The 17,614-nt window shown below is 47.0% G+C and overlaps 1 protein-coding gene across 5 annotated transcripts in view; it reads left to right on the top strand.

The window, feature by feature from the left end:
• GLI3 (GLI family zinc finger 3) overlaps positions 1-7,526 on the top strand; it is a 208,255-nt gene extending 200,729 nt beyond the window's left edge. For all 5 annotated transcript variants that reach the window (XM_086844807.1, XM_086844790.1, XM_086844815.1 and 2 more), the window contains exon 15: positions 556-7,526. In XM_086844807.1, coding sequence (XP_086700933.1) covers positions 556-2,846 — 2,291 coding nt within the window. In that variant the 3' untranslated portion in view covers positions 2,847-7,526. The remainder of the gene's footprint in view (positions 1-555) is intronic.
• Positions 7,527-17,614: the final 10,088 nt, after the last annotated feature.

The raw sequence follows: 17,614 nt of genomic DNA, 5'->3' as shown, positions 1-17,614 counted from the left end.
CCCAGCAGTGACAGCCCAGGTTTTCTGAGACCCATTCAGTCAAAACAAACTATGTAAAATTAAGACATTTATCCTGTTTATTAAAACCAAAACAAAACAAGGAAACCAACAAAGATGTTTTGCAGTTGTTAGGAGTTATTTCAAGAATATTTCAAGAAGAAAATGACCTTGAATAGCCTCCAATTTGTATATTTTGCCATTCCATGCAAATGCCTGTTCAATTATATTTTGCCTATAAAAAGCTCCCTTATGAATGTGTCCTCCTGGCACATGAGCTGCACTGCAGGCTGGAGCACTGCACCAGCTGATGACAGTTTGTGGCTATGGGCTATAAATTTTCTGCTGGGATTCACACTGAAATGTTACCCTTGAGTCTCTGAATTAGCTTTTAACCTAAGGACACAGTTTTTATCCCTACTTCTTTCAAGAAAGAGCACTGCTGTGATCGGGTGTGCTGATGTTCTTCCTCTATACTCCACTGAGTTCTTTACTGTGTGTTTTCCACACCAGTTTCTGGATAATACCTCTTTGTTTAACTGTGAATTTTACCTGCAGGTACCCAGTCAAACAGCAGCTGCAGTGTCGGAGGATCCATGACTATTCTGCCAAACAGGAATGAACTCTCAAGTACAGACATCACTGTGTTGAACATGCTGAACAGGAGGGACAGCAATACTAGCACAATCAGTTCAGCTTACCTGAGCAGCCGCAGGTCCTCTGGAATCTCGCCTTGCTTCTCCAGCCGGAGGTCCAGCGATGCCTCCCAGGCAGAGGGAAGACCGCAGAACGTGAGCGTTGCAGACTCCTACGACCCCATCTCGACGGATGCCTCCCGGCGCTCCAGTGAAGCGAGCCAGTGTGATGACCTGCCAAGTCTTCTCAGCCTCACCCCGGCCCAGCAATACAGGCTGAAAGCTAAATATGCAGCAGCTACTGGTGGACCCCCACCAACTCCACTGCCTAACATGGAGAGGATGAGCCTCAAGACAAGGATGGCACTCTTGGGTGACTGCAGGGAGTCTGGAGTATCTCCACTGCCTCCAGTGAATGTCCCTCGAAGATGTAGCGATGGTGGGGCAAATGGTTACAGCAGGAGGCATTTTCTGTCTCACGAAGCTTTAGGAAATGGGACAAGGAGAGCCAGTGATCCAGTCAGAATGGCCTCTGACAATCTCTCTGTCCCAAGAGTCCAGCGTTTCAACAGTCTTAATAGCTTTAACCCTCCTGCTTTGCCTCCATCCATGGAAAAGCGCAACCTTGTTCTTCAGAACTACACCCGTTCTGAGGGTGGCGTCTTCCGCAGCTTCAGCTCCCCCTGTCCTCCAAGCATCAGTGAGAACGTCGCCCTGGAGGCTGCTACCATGGAAGCAGGTAGCAGTCTGAATGATGAGGATCTCCTGCCAGATGACGTGGTCCAGTATCTGAATTCTCAGAACCAGGGCACGTACGACCATTTGTTGAACAATGTCCTAGACAGCAACAAAATGCATCACAGCTCAGTTTCAGGAAACAACAACCCCAGCAACTTTGACCAAGCCCCTCCACCGAGCAGTCAGCAGGCGGGTCCCGAGGCAAATAAGAGTGACTTGCCCATTCAGTGGAATGAAGTAAGCTCAGGAAGTTCTGACTTATCTCCGTCAAAGCTGAAATGTGGTCAGCGGTCAGCAGTGCAGCAGGCTCGGGCCTTCAGATTTTATAACAATATGATGGTTCAGCAGCAGAACCTGGAGAGAAGCAACATGGCCCAGCAGAATGGCTATCAGAACCTGGTGGAGAACAACACTTCCTACAGTTTACAGCAAAACGTGACTCTTGGCAGCGGAGCTGGGAATTCTTTCAGCATGCATTCCAACAAGCCTTACAGTGAAAGCATGGGCAGGCAAGCGATGATGGCTGGGGTGACAGACAGTTCCTGTGGCATGGCAGTGCAAGGGCAGAAGCTAAGAATCGGCAGCATGCCGGTGAATGGGAACCAGCAAAATTTCAGCCATCCCCTGGCATCCAGTGATCAAACCACCAGTATGGCAAATGGGATGCAGGACAGGAACATGATGGAACAGGAATATTTGCAAAGCCAGCCAGCTGGAGATGGTGTTCATTACCAGGGAGTCAATCACTCTGGTCAAATGATGCTAGGGCAGGTTAGTCCTACCTCACAAGGCAGCCTGTATCAAGGGCCGCAGAGCTGTCCACTGGTGTCTCACACCATTGGTAGCCAGCCTTCAGGCTTGTCAGCGGCCAAAAGTTACCAGTCATGCTCTAATTACAGCAGCAACAGACGGCAAAACGTGTTGAGAAACAACCTGTCCCAGCAGCAAAGACAAGTAGATGATGGCAACCAGACGTACAGGGTAAACACCATTAAGATGGAAATGCAAGGTCAATCACAGCAGTTCTGCTCTAACATGCAGAATTACTCTGGTCAGTTATATGACCAAACCATGGGCTTTAGCCACCAAGCTATGAAAACAGGTTCTTTCTTTGGTTCAGAAGCCAGCTGCCTGCTGCAGGGGACTGCAACTGAAAACTCATCTGAGCTTCTTTCCCCGGGGGCTAACCAAGTGTCAAGCACAGTTGACAGCATTGACAACAACAGTCTAGAGGGTGTGCAGATAGATTTTGATGCTATCATAGATGATGGGGACCATGTCAGCTTAATTTCGGGAGCCCTGAGCCCAAGTATCATTCAAAATGTCTCCCGCAATTCCTCACGCCTCACCACTCCCCGAGCATCTCTTACATTCCCAGCTATGCCTGTAAGCACAACCAACATGGCTATTGGGGACATGAGCTCTTTGTTGACCTCACTTGCAGAAGAAAGCAAGTTTCTTGCTGTTATGCAATAGACATAAAAAACAAAAACACTTAGGAGATAACAGATGGAAAAAAAAGACTCATATTTTTTAGTTGTGTATGTATTTTAGCAATCTCATCTCACCTAAATGGGATGTGTTTCAAGTATATTCCTTTTATGGAATAAGGACTCTGAAAACCCTAAAGTGTTCTAGGGAGAAACTGTCTTCCATTTCAGTTTTGAATCAGTATTGCTACGCCCATTCCATCCCTTTCTCTCTTTCCTCTCTCCCTCTCTCATTCTTTTTGAATGTCTGTATGCTTCTTTTTTTTTTTCTTTTGTTTTTTAATTGTAAACCAATGTAAACGTGTGAAGTGCATGTTGTTTTTGTTTTGTTTTTTTGTTTTGTTTTGTTTTGGAGTTTTTTTGGTAAAGAAAGGCCTGATGAAATGACTTGATAATTTTCTGTTACTCAGATGAAGCTAGACCTTGTAGAACTGTTGCAACTTTTCCCCTCGAACCTATAACCAGGCACAATGTGAAGTGAGCATACAGCAATGAAATCATCTCTGGATGCACTGGACACATCACACTGAGGTGGAAAACCAGTTTAGAGATGCACTGCCATGGTACCCCTGGGTACCTGCAGTTTCAGGGACAAGGAGCACAAAATGTTGGGAGGTTCAAGAAAATAAGAAATGTAAAAACCATCAGCCCTTTGACCTCTAGTGAAAGCTTAAGGTTGTTGTAAATGCACACAGAGATAGCTGTCACTGCCTTGAATAACGCTACTGAGACTGTGTCATGTTCAGCCTGTTTCAGAGGAAGGACCAGAAAACTGTTCATAGTCCAACTCTCATCTTTTGCAGTATTTGGTATTCTGATTTTCAACCTTCTTTTTTAAATGACTGGATAGCAAAATTATGGGTGTGTGTAGTGACTTGGGTAGTCTATAGTCTTCTCATTGCATACCACATTTGTGGAGCTATGATCAGGGTCTTTTGCAGTATTTCATGCAATGAAATAACAAAATAGCAGTATTTCGTACTGGGGAATTTTATTTTTTTTTTGTAATGCAAATTACTGAGGTGTAACTTGCTGAGCCACTGGTTCTTATTTGCTGGTAAAACTTTGTGTACATCCCCTTTATCCCAGACAGCTCCATGGATACATACAGCTTCAAAAACATCATGGGCATGTCATGTAAAAGAAGCAGAAAATGAATGGCTGGCCCAGCTCTCAGACTAGCCAAATAAATCAAAGCAGTTGCAAGAAATCTGATAATCTTAAATGTTTTTTTCCACTGTGTCCAGGCTTTACAAAATTAAGAAATTTAAACTGCCATTAAAAAAAGCCAAGAAACAAGGGGAACAGCAAGTATTCAGAGATCACAGACTGTTCAGATCTGGAATTATTATCAGGTCCAACTCTTCAGTGAATGGCCTGTGTGAGGATCAAACCCACAACTTTGATGCTATTAGCACCATGCTCTAACCAGCTGAGTTGTCTGGCAACTAATCAAAGCTCAGAAAGACCAACCCAGCTTCTTTCTCTCTCTCTTGGTGACACCATGTGCATTTAATTTCAAAGCAAACCAGTGGTTCAGTGCCCAGGGTTCGTTATACCGGCAAAAAACTGAAACCAAGGCGCTGTGATCATGAAGCTGGTGGAGGTGAGTGGCATTTGCTCTGTGAACACAGGCTTGTTTTGGCTCTGCTGGGCTCTGTGTCTGCACCCCTGAACACACAGTGCTCCTGGGTGAACAGGCTGCTGTGGGGAACAAGCACAAGACCACAGTTTAAGTTCACCCACTCCTAGAAGCTGCATGGAGTTCCAGCCCATGCAGACTTCTCAGTTAAGTCCCAAAAGTGAATGAAGTCCTTCTACAGGATGTAAATTGTGCAGGCATTTACAGTCATGGATTTGATGTCTGTAAGGAGCTGATGTTATAGTAGACATACAGTGAGAAGAGGGAGTGTAGTCAGTTTTGAAATACAGATAAACTTTAGCCCAGTCAAAATCAAAAGATGGCTTCTGTAGGCTAGAAAACCCTACAGAAAAAATTGCATTTTTTTTCAGTTGTAAAAGAAAAGGTGAAATACCAGCTGATTGAGGACATGGCATTTGAGGAAATGTGTAGGAATGAAATCTCAGTGAATCTGTCAGATAACACTGGTCTGTTAACAGCTGTTAGAGTCTGAGGATGAATCTATAAATCAGTAGGAAAACATCCTAGGAATCTGGTGCAGGGGCCATATTTGAGCTTATCACAACACATACCAAGAGATTTGCACTCAGCTGGAATGTCAGAAATCAAGACAAATGTAGATAACCTACCTGTTTTATCATGATCTAGCTCCTGTCTTTCTTTGTATCTTTAGCCAGTATTTCTTTCTTACCCTGTCTCATGCACACATATTCACTCATCCTACACTTTTCCCTTTGCTAGCTTCCCTTCCAGCCTCCCTGCCCCTGACCAGCTACCACAACCCACCTGCAGTGGTCCTTGGGCTGCACAGGCAGTTGGGCACAGCTCACCATGGCAAGTGGCCGTGGCAGCAGAAGGAAGCTGCTCCCTGTTGCCCTCTCATTGCCCAAAGGCCCTGTTGAGACCTACTGCCTGTACACAACCATTGTCCCTGCCTTGCTGCTGGGACAAGAAGGGATGCATCCCACTGGGCAGGTTCCCAGGGACAGGGATGTTCCAAGGGCTGTGCTGTGCATTGCAGCGTGGGGATAGAGCTCATGGCCCTGCAGAGAAGCAGCAGTATAGGCATGAGGAAAGGCTGTGCTGGACAAGTTTCAGATAGTTCTCAGTAACCAATCCTGGCTATTTATTAAAGCCATCAATTACATGTTTATAAACAATTTCAACAGGGAGACTTGCGACCAGCCTGGGAGTAGGTGGCTTGGGAGAGAAGTCTTTTATTGTTATGGAGCCAATACATTAAAAAACCCCCAGACATCCCAAACTATTTTTTAAACTCAATTTTCCAGTTCATAATTGTATCTGCTGGTGCAATTGATGCTGGGAAGCTATTAACAGATGTGATCCATCAGAGCTTAGAAGGAGCCATTCATACTGCTCCAGGCTAAAAGGGACTGTTTGAGTAGCCAGTTTGCCTTCCTGGATTTGACAAACCTTCGTCACTCACTTAGCCTTGTTTTGGGCCAACAGTGTGTCTTGGCAGAAACCACATGCTCAAGAAAGGCATCCCATTTGATTTGGCAAAGTTGAAGAATCAGAGACTCCACTGTGTCCTTGGAGAGTTTGTGCAAATGATTTATCATTTTCACCATTAAATGTATGTGCCACTTATGTTCATGTGTCACTTTTCAGTTTTTAGTGGTTTTTCACACTTTCCTGTTTTATACTCAAGAGCCTGGTTTTGGTACCTGTGAGGGTAGCAATACATTGTAGCCCAGCTGTCTGGATTTTGGTTCTGTTTTGATAAGGTAGACTGGTCTCTCTGAGCATGGCACTGTTACACTGGACACCAGCTTTCACTTCTCAGCATGTGGCAGTCTGGGGAAAGTCCCATCAACACTGGTGGGATGAGTTTACTAGCACCCCTCTGCTCTTCCAGTTACAGAGTCAAAGCTTGCTTTTGTGTATGTGGCACATCAGTTGATTTTTGCATAGCTGTTGGAAACACACTGATCACCCAAGAGTATGAGGAAATGCACAAAATATTGTGAATGTTCTATTTTTAAAGCATTGCAGCATAAGTCTAAATTGCCGTTTCTTGTAATGTCTCTGTGAGGGTCTTCCATATCCGTTACTGTTGGCCTTGGGCACATCAGTAACATTCAGCCTGCCTGAAGCATGTGTGTTTCTCCAGACAGTTTCACTTTCCACGAAGTGGAAGTTGCCAGTGAAGGGTTTATCTGTCAGGTACACCTAGGTAAAGATGAGGTGTGTTTGCATGAAAGTCAGTGGGCTTCCACATGGGCTTTGCTGGGGAGTACAATGGTCCCTCACATCCACATGGCAGATGATGTTGTTCTCTCCTTGGAGAATGGCCCCAAATGGTGCGTGCATTAAGATGCTGGCTGCCTGTTGACTTCCCATCACTGCTTCCCCTGCCCCTCAGTGAGATGGCTGGTCAGCTCACCCATGCCTGTCCCGCTGTGGCTTGTCCACCTGGACAGCAGTGTTTGTATTCCCACAATGTATGTGCCTTATTTTGCGTTGACCCTGTAAAAGAGAGGGACCAGGATGTGTTGCCAAATTTTCCTGATGAGGCTGTACTTGCCATTGAGCTACTAGCACATACCACTGTTAATAGTGTCTGAAACGTCTTGTAAACCTCTGGTATTCATGTATTATTGTCCTTGGATTGGTGGAATGTCTCCTATGGAACAGTTACTGTTGTCAGTCCTGCAGATGTGTAAGATAAAAAAGTGTTGCTTTTTTTTTTAAAATTTTTTTAATTTTTTTTTTTTATAAAGCTTGTAATCCTTTTTTTTAAAAAAGAAAAAAGAGAATGTGTAAATACATTTATGTACGGTAGGAATAGTGTTCAGCTGTAACAGACCTTAGTGGTCTTCATTTGATAAACCTGCAGTTATGATCTGATGTTTCTCAAGCCTTAGGTTGATCTGAAGGGTCTGTAGCACTGTGTACATATGAACTGTACTTCTGCTTTCAGAACCACTTAGCTTTTTTTGTAACAAAGAAAAAAAAAATGTTTCTTACAATGTCAATAAAAACAAAAGCCTTTGTACTTAAGTTCTTAGCTTTCAGCTTCTAAAGTATCTCCTTGGGGGAGGGAGTTATTTTTTCATACATCTGAAAAGCTGGTTGCAATCAGTGCTTGTATCACTTCCACTCAGAGCTGCTTTCCTCTTTCTGCTTCCCAGCCTGTTGCTTCACTCCATTCACAGTTTAAATACAGATGGGAAAACAAAACAGGGTGTTTACCTTCTTGCTAAAGAAAAATGGCTGTCAGGTGGTGGGGGGAAAAATAAATGAAAATGTGGTGTCACACAGACAGATAAAGTGTTTGAAGGGAGGAAAGAGACTGACCTGGTTAACTCTGCTGCAGGAGGAGTCAGTTCAGAGGCCAAAGCCAAGCCGTACTAAACTTCAGGCTGATCTATGGGGGCTGTTTCATCCCTTGCTTGCCAAGGGTGTCTCACAAAGGCTTGCCCACCCATGAAGAAGCGTAGGAAGGAGGAAGAGAAGTTCCCCTGGCTGTGTTAATCAGTAGATGTCCACTCAGGTGGGTTACAGTGTGATCTGCAAAGAACTAGACACAGTTATCTTCAAAGCTGGGCGTATTTAATGAGTGTTCCTGTTGAGCACAGTTGTTATGGATGATGTCAAGTTAGTGGTGGCTTACAGTATAGAAAATGTTGTAGCGCTGCTTGGTCTTAAGGTGTCTGAGCTGTTCTCATTTCTCTTTTGTTTCCATTGGTGGCAAGACCCAGAGTGCTCTATTGAGCTATCAGCGCTCAGCTTCTGCTGTAGTCCTTCATCAGCTAAAATAGGTGAGCTGTTTCCCAAGTGATGGGAGGTAACTGCATTATTTGCTCATGTTAACTTCTTTTTTTTGTGTGTGTGTGTCCTGTTTTGTTTTGTTGTTCACCATTTTTATCATTTGGCACAGGCCTTAAGGTTTAGGAGGGACCAAGGGTAGAATGGAGAGCTAAAGCCTAAAGCATGCCCAGCTGAGAAGCCAGTGAGGCAGGAGAGCCCTGGGAGTGGCCTGGTAGGGGTGAAGGAGATCTTGCAGTTTGAAAGGGGGGTTGATGGTGGCCATGGTGCCTTAGTTTATATGCTGCAATCCAAAATTCTCCCAGAGTTTGGCAGTGCTTCAGTATTAGCTCACTTTGGGGGATGGGTGCATGTGACAGTGGCATCCCCACAACTTTGACTAAGAGGAGGTGAGCAGCAGGGATGGAACAAGCCTCACAAAGACATGATGGACCAGCAGAGAAACGAGCAGGCCCATGGAGACTGGTGGGTCAGTAGCAGGATTCATGCTGACCACAGATCATGGCTGTCAGGAGCTTAGGACTGATCAAGGCATTTCTGAGCCTTAGCAGCTGCCTACAGGTAGTGGGAGGTGGGGAACTCCCACTTGTTACATGCTAATGCAGTAAAGTCCTGCACACATGCACACCTGCAGAGCATCGTGCTAAACAAGTGTCACCAGCATTGCACGCCTGCTGCCATAAGGGAGCCCACACACCTGGCCTGACAACTCCTCTGTCTGCTCTGTGCACCAAACTTGCACCACTGCCTCTACCTTTAACCAACCCCTGCATGCTCATCTTCCAGCTGTAACTCCTCCACCAGCTGGATCTACTTCAGGATGAATGTCAAGAGGGCAGGAGATGGGGCCCCTGTCCTGTTCAGCACGTTAGTTGTTTGCTGTGTTGAGGCTGCAGATGAAGTTGCTGCCAAGTGGTGCGAGGTCAGGCACCAAGGTTACAGCATTTCCAGAGCTGAGCACTACTAGGTGAAGGGCTGGGGCTCCAGGTCATGCTCTTGGCCCTCCAGCCTGACTGCGATTGGGCTGATGAAAAGCTGCGTGTTCAAAGTTGCAGCCGGAGACAGGAGGACCTGTGTTGCCATGTGGTAAAGCTCAATGTAATGCCAAGTTCTCAGGAAAACAAAAAATAGCGGGGCAGTCATGGTTTGTACCATCCAAAATCAGCAGATGCTGTTGACCTTTAGTCTGTGCTCTAGTGCCAAGGCTGTAAATGAATTAATTTAATTCATTAAATTGGTTTCTTACTTCAGAAGGGCATGTACCCAAGAGAGAACTGCAGTTTGCAAAACCTGAAAAAAAATGCAACAGAGATATACAGCATCAATCAGCAAGGGAGAAAAAAACCCCCCACAGCCGAGCAGTGCCCTAAACAGGTGGTGTGGCTTTACTGCACTCAAACCCAAAGAAGGCAACACGAAAATCACCATTAAGGTTAAGACCTGGCCTGCCATTGTTGGGGATGGAGCAGGGGAAGAGCAGACAGTGTGGGCCCCCAGTGCTGATGGAGTTACTGGGCTGGCTGGGTGTAAGCGATGGCACTGTAGGGCAGCCCAGTAACTTTTTTCCTTTCCCAGCTTTTGCGGGCTTGACTGTGTAATCTTCAAGCTGCTTTTTCAAAGAGAGGGTAATGGGAAGGAGACGACTTGTTCTCTTCGGGCTGAAACACAAGCTATTTGTGTTAGGAACACAGCTTTGTTACATGATTAGTGCAATGGGAGCCCCTAGGCACCACTTCCCAGTACAAACAACTAGTATTAATAACTCATGTTAAAATTGCCTGCTATTTAATAACCTGGGCCTCTTTCCACCCCGAGAAGCACATAACTGCTTTGTGTTCCCACCATCTCTGCCCGTCTTCTCTTACTGGCTTTGGACTCTCCCTGCTCATTTCCCAGGAATTAAAGGAGCAGGTCTGGGCAAGGAAGAAGAAAGAACTGAGGGTGTTTAACTGGAATCCCTGCAGCCCATGTCTGTACCTCCTTGCCTGCCCTCCCCCATCACGGGTTACTGCTCCTGCATCTGATGTGAGGCTGCTCGTTGCTGCCATGCCTTGCAATCTTAGTCCCCTGTTCTCACCCATCTTCTGGGGACTGAGTGACCTATTTCATGCCTTGCCAAGGAAGCAGCCGCCCTCCCTCCGAGCTGCCCCAGCTGGCTGAGACGTGATAGACCAACACTGTTACTCATGGGTGGGAGGCCCATGTGAGTCATGCTTCCCTTCGCCCCACACGCAGGGTGGCTGCGGCAGGAGAGCGGGGAGCAGAGAGCAGGACTGCATCCCGCGCACGGCCACGCACGGCAGCGGCACAGTTGGGCCCAGGCAGGAGCAAGAAGCAGTGGGTAGATCAGATGGTGATGAACCATAAACAGGATCGTTTCCCATCGGCTGGCTGAGCTGCTCCAGCCTTTGCCAGGAGCATTAGGATGGCTGTCAGGTCTGCAAGGCGGTGTCTAAGCCACCCTGCTCTGCAGAAAAACATTACTAATGTTCCCACGACTGGAGCAAGAGAGAAAAGACAAATAACTTGGACGGCAACATGAAACAGTGGCAAAAATCTGGAGACAGAGGAGGAGAGAGGAAAAAAACAAGAGGGTGGAAAGCTCTATAATGACTGAGAGAGGCCCAGATGGATACAAACCGAGAAAAGGCCAGAGACAGAAATAGTAGCACTAATTAGCTGAGCTGAACGACCCCACTCCTGCTGTACCTGAGCATCCTCCGCTGTCCTCAGAGCCCCAATGCTGCCAGCCCTGGGAGAGGAGGAGTGGGAGCAGGGAGCTGATCAGACCTGGATGAACAGAAGCAATTAAGTTCCTATAGCAACGCTTAGTGAAAAAGCAGAGGCATCTACAGAGCTGGGTAGAAAAAGGGTTGTGGCTCCAGGCAGCATCCCCTGAAGGAGAACCATGAGAAATGTGCGCTTCCCCATCCTGAGCGTGGTCCCTTCTGCACCTTTGCTGCTTGAAGACTTCCCTTTCCCATTATATGAGCAGCCAGCCCTCCCAAGACATAGGAAAAGTTTGCTTTGCCTATTTTGCCTTGAGGCAGTTTCATTTTCAAGTCCTACAGCATATCCCACGGTGCCAAGGAATTGTGGCAATGCTTTCACTATTTCAGGCAAATTTTTTTTACCTGGAAGGTTTTTGCTGGGAAAGGGCAGATATATCTCATTCCTGTCATTGCTGACCACTTCAGCCTCTAGTCAATTGCTTTCAGTAAACTCCTTCAACTTTGTGTGTGGGACCTCATGGTGTGGCATTGCTTAAATATGGCTTTTTGGATAGAGCTTTGAAGAAGAAAAAATGGTGTGTATCATCCTGCTCCAGAAGCTGAACTTGAGCTCTCATGAAGTTTATAGATGTAAAAGAGGGCTAAAAATCCCCAGGTCATACCTTTTGTGAAAGCAGTCATCAGGCACTGAACCCTCAGAGTAGTGTAGTTCAATGGCAAAGGCCCCAGTGCCCATGGTGAGGCTGGGGACTGGTGCAGCAGAAGCCAAGGGCTGCAGGGCTGCCGTAAGTGGCAAAGTGTGCTGCAGCCTGTGTGGGCACTGAGCTTTGTTCCCTTCCAGCAACAGTAAATCAAGATGCCCTTTGCAGCCATCTAGGGAAGAGCAGCGTGGTTTGTCCCCCAGGGCTACTGTTTCTTCTTCACCTTTGGAGTAAACAACCTCCTGCTGCTGGTCCAGCTGCCAAGAGCTGTCCTTTGGACACCATGAGTAGGACACACCATGTTTTTTTGTTGTAGGGAATTAAAGTTGATGTCACTTTGAAGTTTGCAGTGCAGTGTCCCAGTCCAGACCCACCATATGGCCTCACTGCAAGCTGGCACAGCATGAACAAGCCCAGTGGCACAGCTCCTACACCTGCTGTGTGTCCAGTCCTTCCCTTGCCTTGGATGCCTCTCCCTGCCCTTTTCTCCTTCTCTCAAGGCTGGGCTGTAGCATAGAGGAAAACCAAAAATACTGCATGCTATTTTTTTCTCTCCTTGGCTGGTCTCTTGGAGATTGCTGCTGTTTTCTCCCAATTACAGAAAACACTTGAAGCTGTGCAGAGAGTTAGCCACACAGTCAGGGAGGCAGCAATGCCTTTCTTAGCTCTGTGGAGTGCAGTCTTGAACCACTGTAGCACTTCTTGCTTACCCTTGTACTCTGAGACATCTTAGGTTTCAGTCTTAGGTTTCAGTTTCTCTTCACCTGAGCTCTGCTTGGCATGGGCAGCCGGAAAGTGCCGGGCTCCAGTTTAGCTGGAACATTACCAGAGAAAGGGAAAGCTGGAGCATCAGCCAGCAAAATGTAACCGGGAATCCTCTTGCCCTCATCTCTGCTGATGCTAAAGCCAGGGCCTGGCTTTCCTGTTTGAAACAGGACTGGGGGCTGGGGTCAGCTGTGCCTTTAGCAGCTCCCATAGTTTCAGAGGCTTGTGTGCCAAGCTTTGCTTAGAAGCTCTGGTGCAAAGAGCGCCATTCTGCAGAAAGCCCAGGAGAATATAAAATCCCCTTGGACTTTTTATTGTGGAGGAGGAGGTGGTCAAAACCAAAAAAAAACCCAAAATCCTGAAGCAAATATTGCAGGCTTTGATCTACCCAGTTAAATATGAGCCCTGGTGAACTGGATCCTCCTCTTTGTGCATGTTCTCAAAGTATTTTCCTTCAAGAGAACAAGCTGCAGACTGGCTTCCTCTTCTCCAGATGATGAGTTTTATGACAACAGTGTCCTGACTCAAGTCATCCTATGCTTGCCTGCCTTTGTGCTAAACTTAAAAATGGAGAGCCTCAAAACCCCAAATGTTGTGCCCTAGACAGTGGCATTGCTTAGATTTGCTGGTGCCGCTATGTTTGCTGAGCATAAGTATTTGGTCAGTCTTTGAGCTGATAAGTGCTGGTCCACTGCAATGAAAACATCAGATTTACAAGAAGAAAAACAAAGGAAACAGACAGAATTTAGTTATTTTAGAGACACCACTCAGCAAAAATAGAGCCAGCCCAGTTTCAAACTGGGGGTGTCCTTGAAAGCTGTAGCCACATAGCTCAGCCAGTCTCAGGGCTGGCTCCAGGGCCAGCTCTTCCTCCTCTGCCCAGGGACCATTTCATGTTTTTTGCAATACAAGAGGGCTCCAAAAAGCACGTCTGAAGCTCTCAGGAGTTGAGCACCACCACTGTTTCACCACCACTGGTACAAGGAAAGCCAGACCTTGGTGCCTGGCTTTCAGGTCCTTCTCCAGGTAGCACAGCTGGGACAGGGAGCTGACCTGTACCACCATGACCCTGGGCTTGGAAAATCCCAATCCATCTTAGGTCAGGGGAGGAATAAAAGAAATCCTTCCTGAAAGGCAAACAAATGGCAAAAGCGAAACAATGAGCCAGTTCCTTACCAGGAAAATCCCCCAGCTGCTGTGTGGGTGATGTGGGAGCACAGCCCCATGACTGCTGGGAACTTGGGGCCCTTCCAGACAGTTGTGGGAGCCAGGGGCATGGCAGTGATGGTGTTCAAGGAGCACATGTCCTGCACAACCTGGCCTGCCCAACCAGCTACCATCCCTATGAATTAAAGTCAGCCAAGTTCTGGGGTACCTGTGCAGGACCCCTGTGTGGGAAGCAGCCACAGGGTTCGAGAGCAAGAGGGAAGGGGTTTGCCTTGCCCCTGTCCTTCCACCCAGGAGGAGGGCTGGGCACCTGGTTTATGCTGCAGTACTGCTCACTGTGCTGTCACATCTTTCTCAGTCTTACACACCTCTTTGGCTCTATCATACTTTGGCTTTCTAGCTTCTAATTATCCTCCTCCAGTATTTGGTGTTCACCTCCAAGGACTCAGCAGCCACCCTGTCTGCCCTGGATGTACATTTTTCCCCTGGCCCACAGCTCACATGGCTGGAAGCAGGTGAAAGGTTGGAGCAGGACACAAGAACCATCTTTGTGTCCAGTGTCCTGAGGCTGTAGCAGCAGTTCAGTGTTGCCACGCTGTGAGAATCATGGCTCATGATGCTGATGTGCCCTGTATCCAGCCTGCAGTGCCAGCCTGGCTGCAGAGATACCCCACTGTGGACATGCTGCTCCCATCCGTGGGCTCTGCTGGGACCACTGTCCCCCTGTGAATGGAGATCCTTGATTGACTGTCTGGGGCTGTAATTCGGGGTAGCGATGAACTTCTCACCCCCACCGTGGACTGGCTTCTGGTCTGCAGCCAAGACATAGAGCCATCACCTGTCAAGGCTTCAGCTGCATGTTCCTTGGACTGAGACCTCTCCAGCCTCCACCACCACTTTCCTGCCTTTGTTTTTAGATGGTCAAACACCAGGCAGAGTAAATCCCACTGGAGCATGCAAAAAGGTGGTGCAGAAGTCTGTCTGGGGAACACGTGTGTCATTTTGCCCTGTCATCACCCTTCCTCCCTGGAAGCATCCAAACAAGTGAATGAGGCATCCCAATCAACCCCCCTGCTGCCTTTCAGTAGCAGGAACAGCAGTGACTCTGCCGCCAAGATGAATTTGGCAGCCATGTGGCAGATTTTTGCATATGCTCTAAACAGTATTTGGATGGCAAGTAAGGACAAACACAGCTTTGCCCTTGAAAGCAAACTACCTAAGCTGGCTGCTGGTGCAGGTAATTAATAGCAACTGCTTTATATAAAGCAGCAGGAGGAGCAGTCCATTATCCACAGCTCCTGAAGTGGCCCGGTGGTGGCACTGGCACTGGGACAGGGGTCCCATGGCTGGAGGAGCAGCACTGCTCACAGCAATGCCCACGGCACAGTTTGCAGCCTCTTGCTGAGCTGCACAGTGCTGCCCTCAAAGACAAACCACCAGCTGTGGCCAGCTCAGCTTGGGAAGGCTGATGGGCTGGCAGCCCAAAGCAGTGTGGAGTTTTCCATGGTCAGTTATTGTGCTGGCATGGCCAGGAGCTGCTATTATTAGATGGCATATGAATCACCCACACGACTGGAATTAGCAGCCTCAGCCTGAGCCGAGCTGGACACTTATTAGAAAAGCCTCATTTAAGGCCAGCCAAGAGACAAAAGTGGACAGAGCTCAGAGAAATCTCTTGCCCAATGCCCACTTCAGCCCTGGCTGCCGCCTCTTCCAGCTGCGAGGGAAGTACCAGCTCTGGGGGTTTCCTTTGGCCCTGATGGTGTGACAGAGGAAAGGAAGGATGAGGAAAACTACATTCCTGTTCATGCACTGCCAACCCCATGCAAAACATAGCAAGAGAAGAAAATCTTTGGGGGATACAATCTTAAATCATGATCTGATGGGGTCAGTTAAAAGGTCACAGCCTGACAAAAGGTACAGGCTTACAGCTGTGCCTTGGCCTGGTCTGCTGCAAAGCAACATCAGTGTGCAACACAAGCAGCTGCTGAGCAGGGTGACAGGGCTATGTGGCTGTAGGGCCCAAACTGGCAGACTACTGGAAACTCACTGGGTGCAGAGCAAAAGAAAGAAAAAAGGGAGCTGGAAACACATTTGCTTTTCTGGATGAGAAAACACTGACGCCTTTTGATTCCTGTTTTGACTCATTTAAGCCTGGAATTGCAATAAGACAGCCCAGTAAGTAACACAGCTTGTAGGAACTGCAGCTGCTAAAGTTTTCCTTCAGTATTGTCACCAGTCATTTTGCCCATGTGGTTCCTCATTTACTCTTCTGCAAATGAGATAAAGTCCAGTCTCCGTGTTCTCTTGTATGGTTGTGAATCAAATGCATCGGCAATAAAGTTCAATCACCAGAGCTGTGTTGTGATATTTACTTCACCCTGAGCTTTTCCTGCCAAAATTAAAATTACACACTATGTCATCTTTTCACAGGACATGAAATGGAATTTCATATGCATTGCAAAGTCACACCAAGGCACATTGTGAAGAGTGGTGGAGTATACACCATTCCTTATATCCTAACAAAGGAGCTTTTATTTAATAATGAACTATTACAGCACAGTACAAAGATTTGCTTTGTTCAGAGACTAGAAATTGTTTGCAGATTTTTCCAGCCACCGGGACTTGACAGTTCACTTAGGAAATCAATTCTTAAAGCTAGAGTGCCTACATGACTGTTTGGCTCTTGGAGCACTGCAAGCCCAGAGCTGCACGGGGTCCAGTCCAGCTCTCTTTTTCCATGGACTGAAACAGTGAAACATTTTTGGATATATTTCTTGGTGGAGGAGGGAAATCCATGGTTTCAGCTGTTTCTCCCGCATTACCTTCAGGAAAGCTTAAAGCTTCTTATCCATAATAGTGAAAGTAAGGGATGAGAATATGAACCTCAGAGCAAAATTGTAGTAGCTTCAATGTGAGGCAAAGAGATTGCATGGGTGCTACAGAGGCCTCAGCTGTGTGGGGTGGATTCTTAGCTCTCTGAAGCAAAAAAAAAAGCTATCCATATCCTGGTAGAGATGATAGATAGAAAACGTGGTGCACAAGCACTGGGGTGAGGAAAGATTTCCACCCAAGCAGAGCTAGGCACTGCCAGTAAAGAATTGCGATCTTCTCCTCTTCCAATCTCGTCCTCTACTTTTATTAATAGGTATTAGTACCAATGCAGTCATGGGGTGCAGACACACAGGATCTCTGGGAAACCCAGGAATTAGCATCTCTAGTGAGGGAGGTGATCTGGGTCTGCTTGTTTCAATCCTACAAAGCAGGTCAGCCCTCAAACACACAAATCACACAGCCAATGTGTTAAGGAATGAAAAGCAAAGATGGCTCTTTGTCCCAGAGAGGGATTGTGGTTAGTGGGAGGGAACAGGAACCAACATTCATCCAGGGCTCTACCAGCAGCCACTCCACCATGAGGGTAATGCAATTACCAGGCTATTTTCTCATCATGCCCCCTTAACCAATTTATTTATTCCCAGTGAGCTTCTTGCTGAAGGGTGAAGGAGGAAGAGCAGAAGTGTGCTTGGCCCTTTAACTCCAAGGGAGGGCACTTAATGAACATACCTCTCCTTACTTACCAGCCAGCTTTCCCAGAAATATCAGAGCACAGAGCAAGGAGGTGCCTTGATACTAAATCCTTTGGCAGGTTTAAAGGCACCAGAATCACAGTTCTGCCTGTCACCTAAGGAAAGGCAGTTTCTGAAAAGTCCCAGGACAAATTGTTCATGACCATCTTGCTGAGACTGAGGAGCCTAAGTCCTGAGTTCAGGAGAGGTACTAAATTCTCTAACATCAGCTTCTGAAGACTTCCCCTCTTTAGGTCTTTCCAAAGTACGTCATGTGCAGGTGCAAATATATATGTATACACACATGTTAATTTGTTTGCCTGTTTTTAAGCAAATTAACTCACTTTTCTGATCTTTTTTTTCTGTGAGGGAAACTAAAATCCCCTAGA

The sequence above is a fragment of the Cyanistes caeruleus genome, chromosome 1, assembly GCF_971803275.1.
Source record: "Cyanistes caeruleus chromosome 1, bCyaCae1.hap1.1, whole genome shotgun sequence".
Taxonomy (NCBI): domain Eukaryota; kingdom Metazoa; phylum Chordata; class Aves; order Passeriformes; family Paridae; genus Cyanistes; species Cyanistes caeruleus.
Note: the sequence above shows the minus strand (reverse complement) of the source record. Positions and strands in the feature narration are given on the sequence as shown.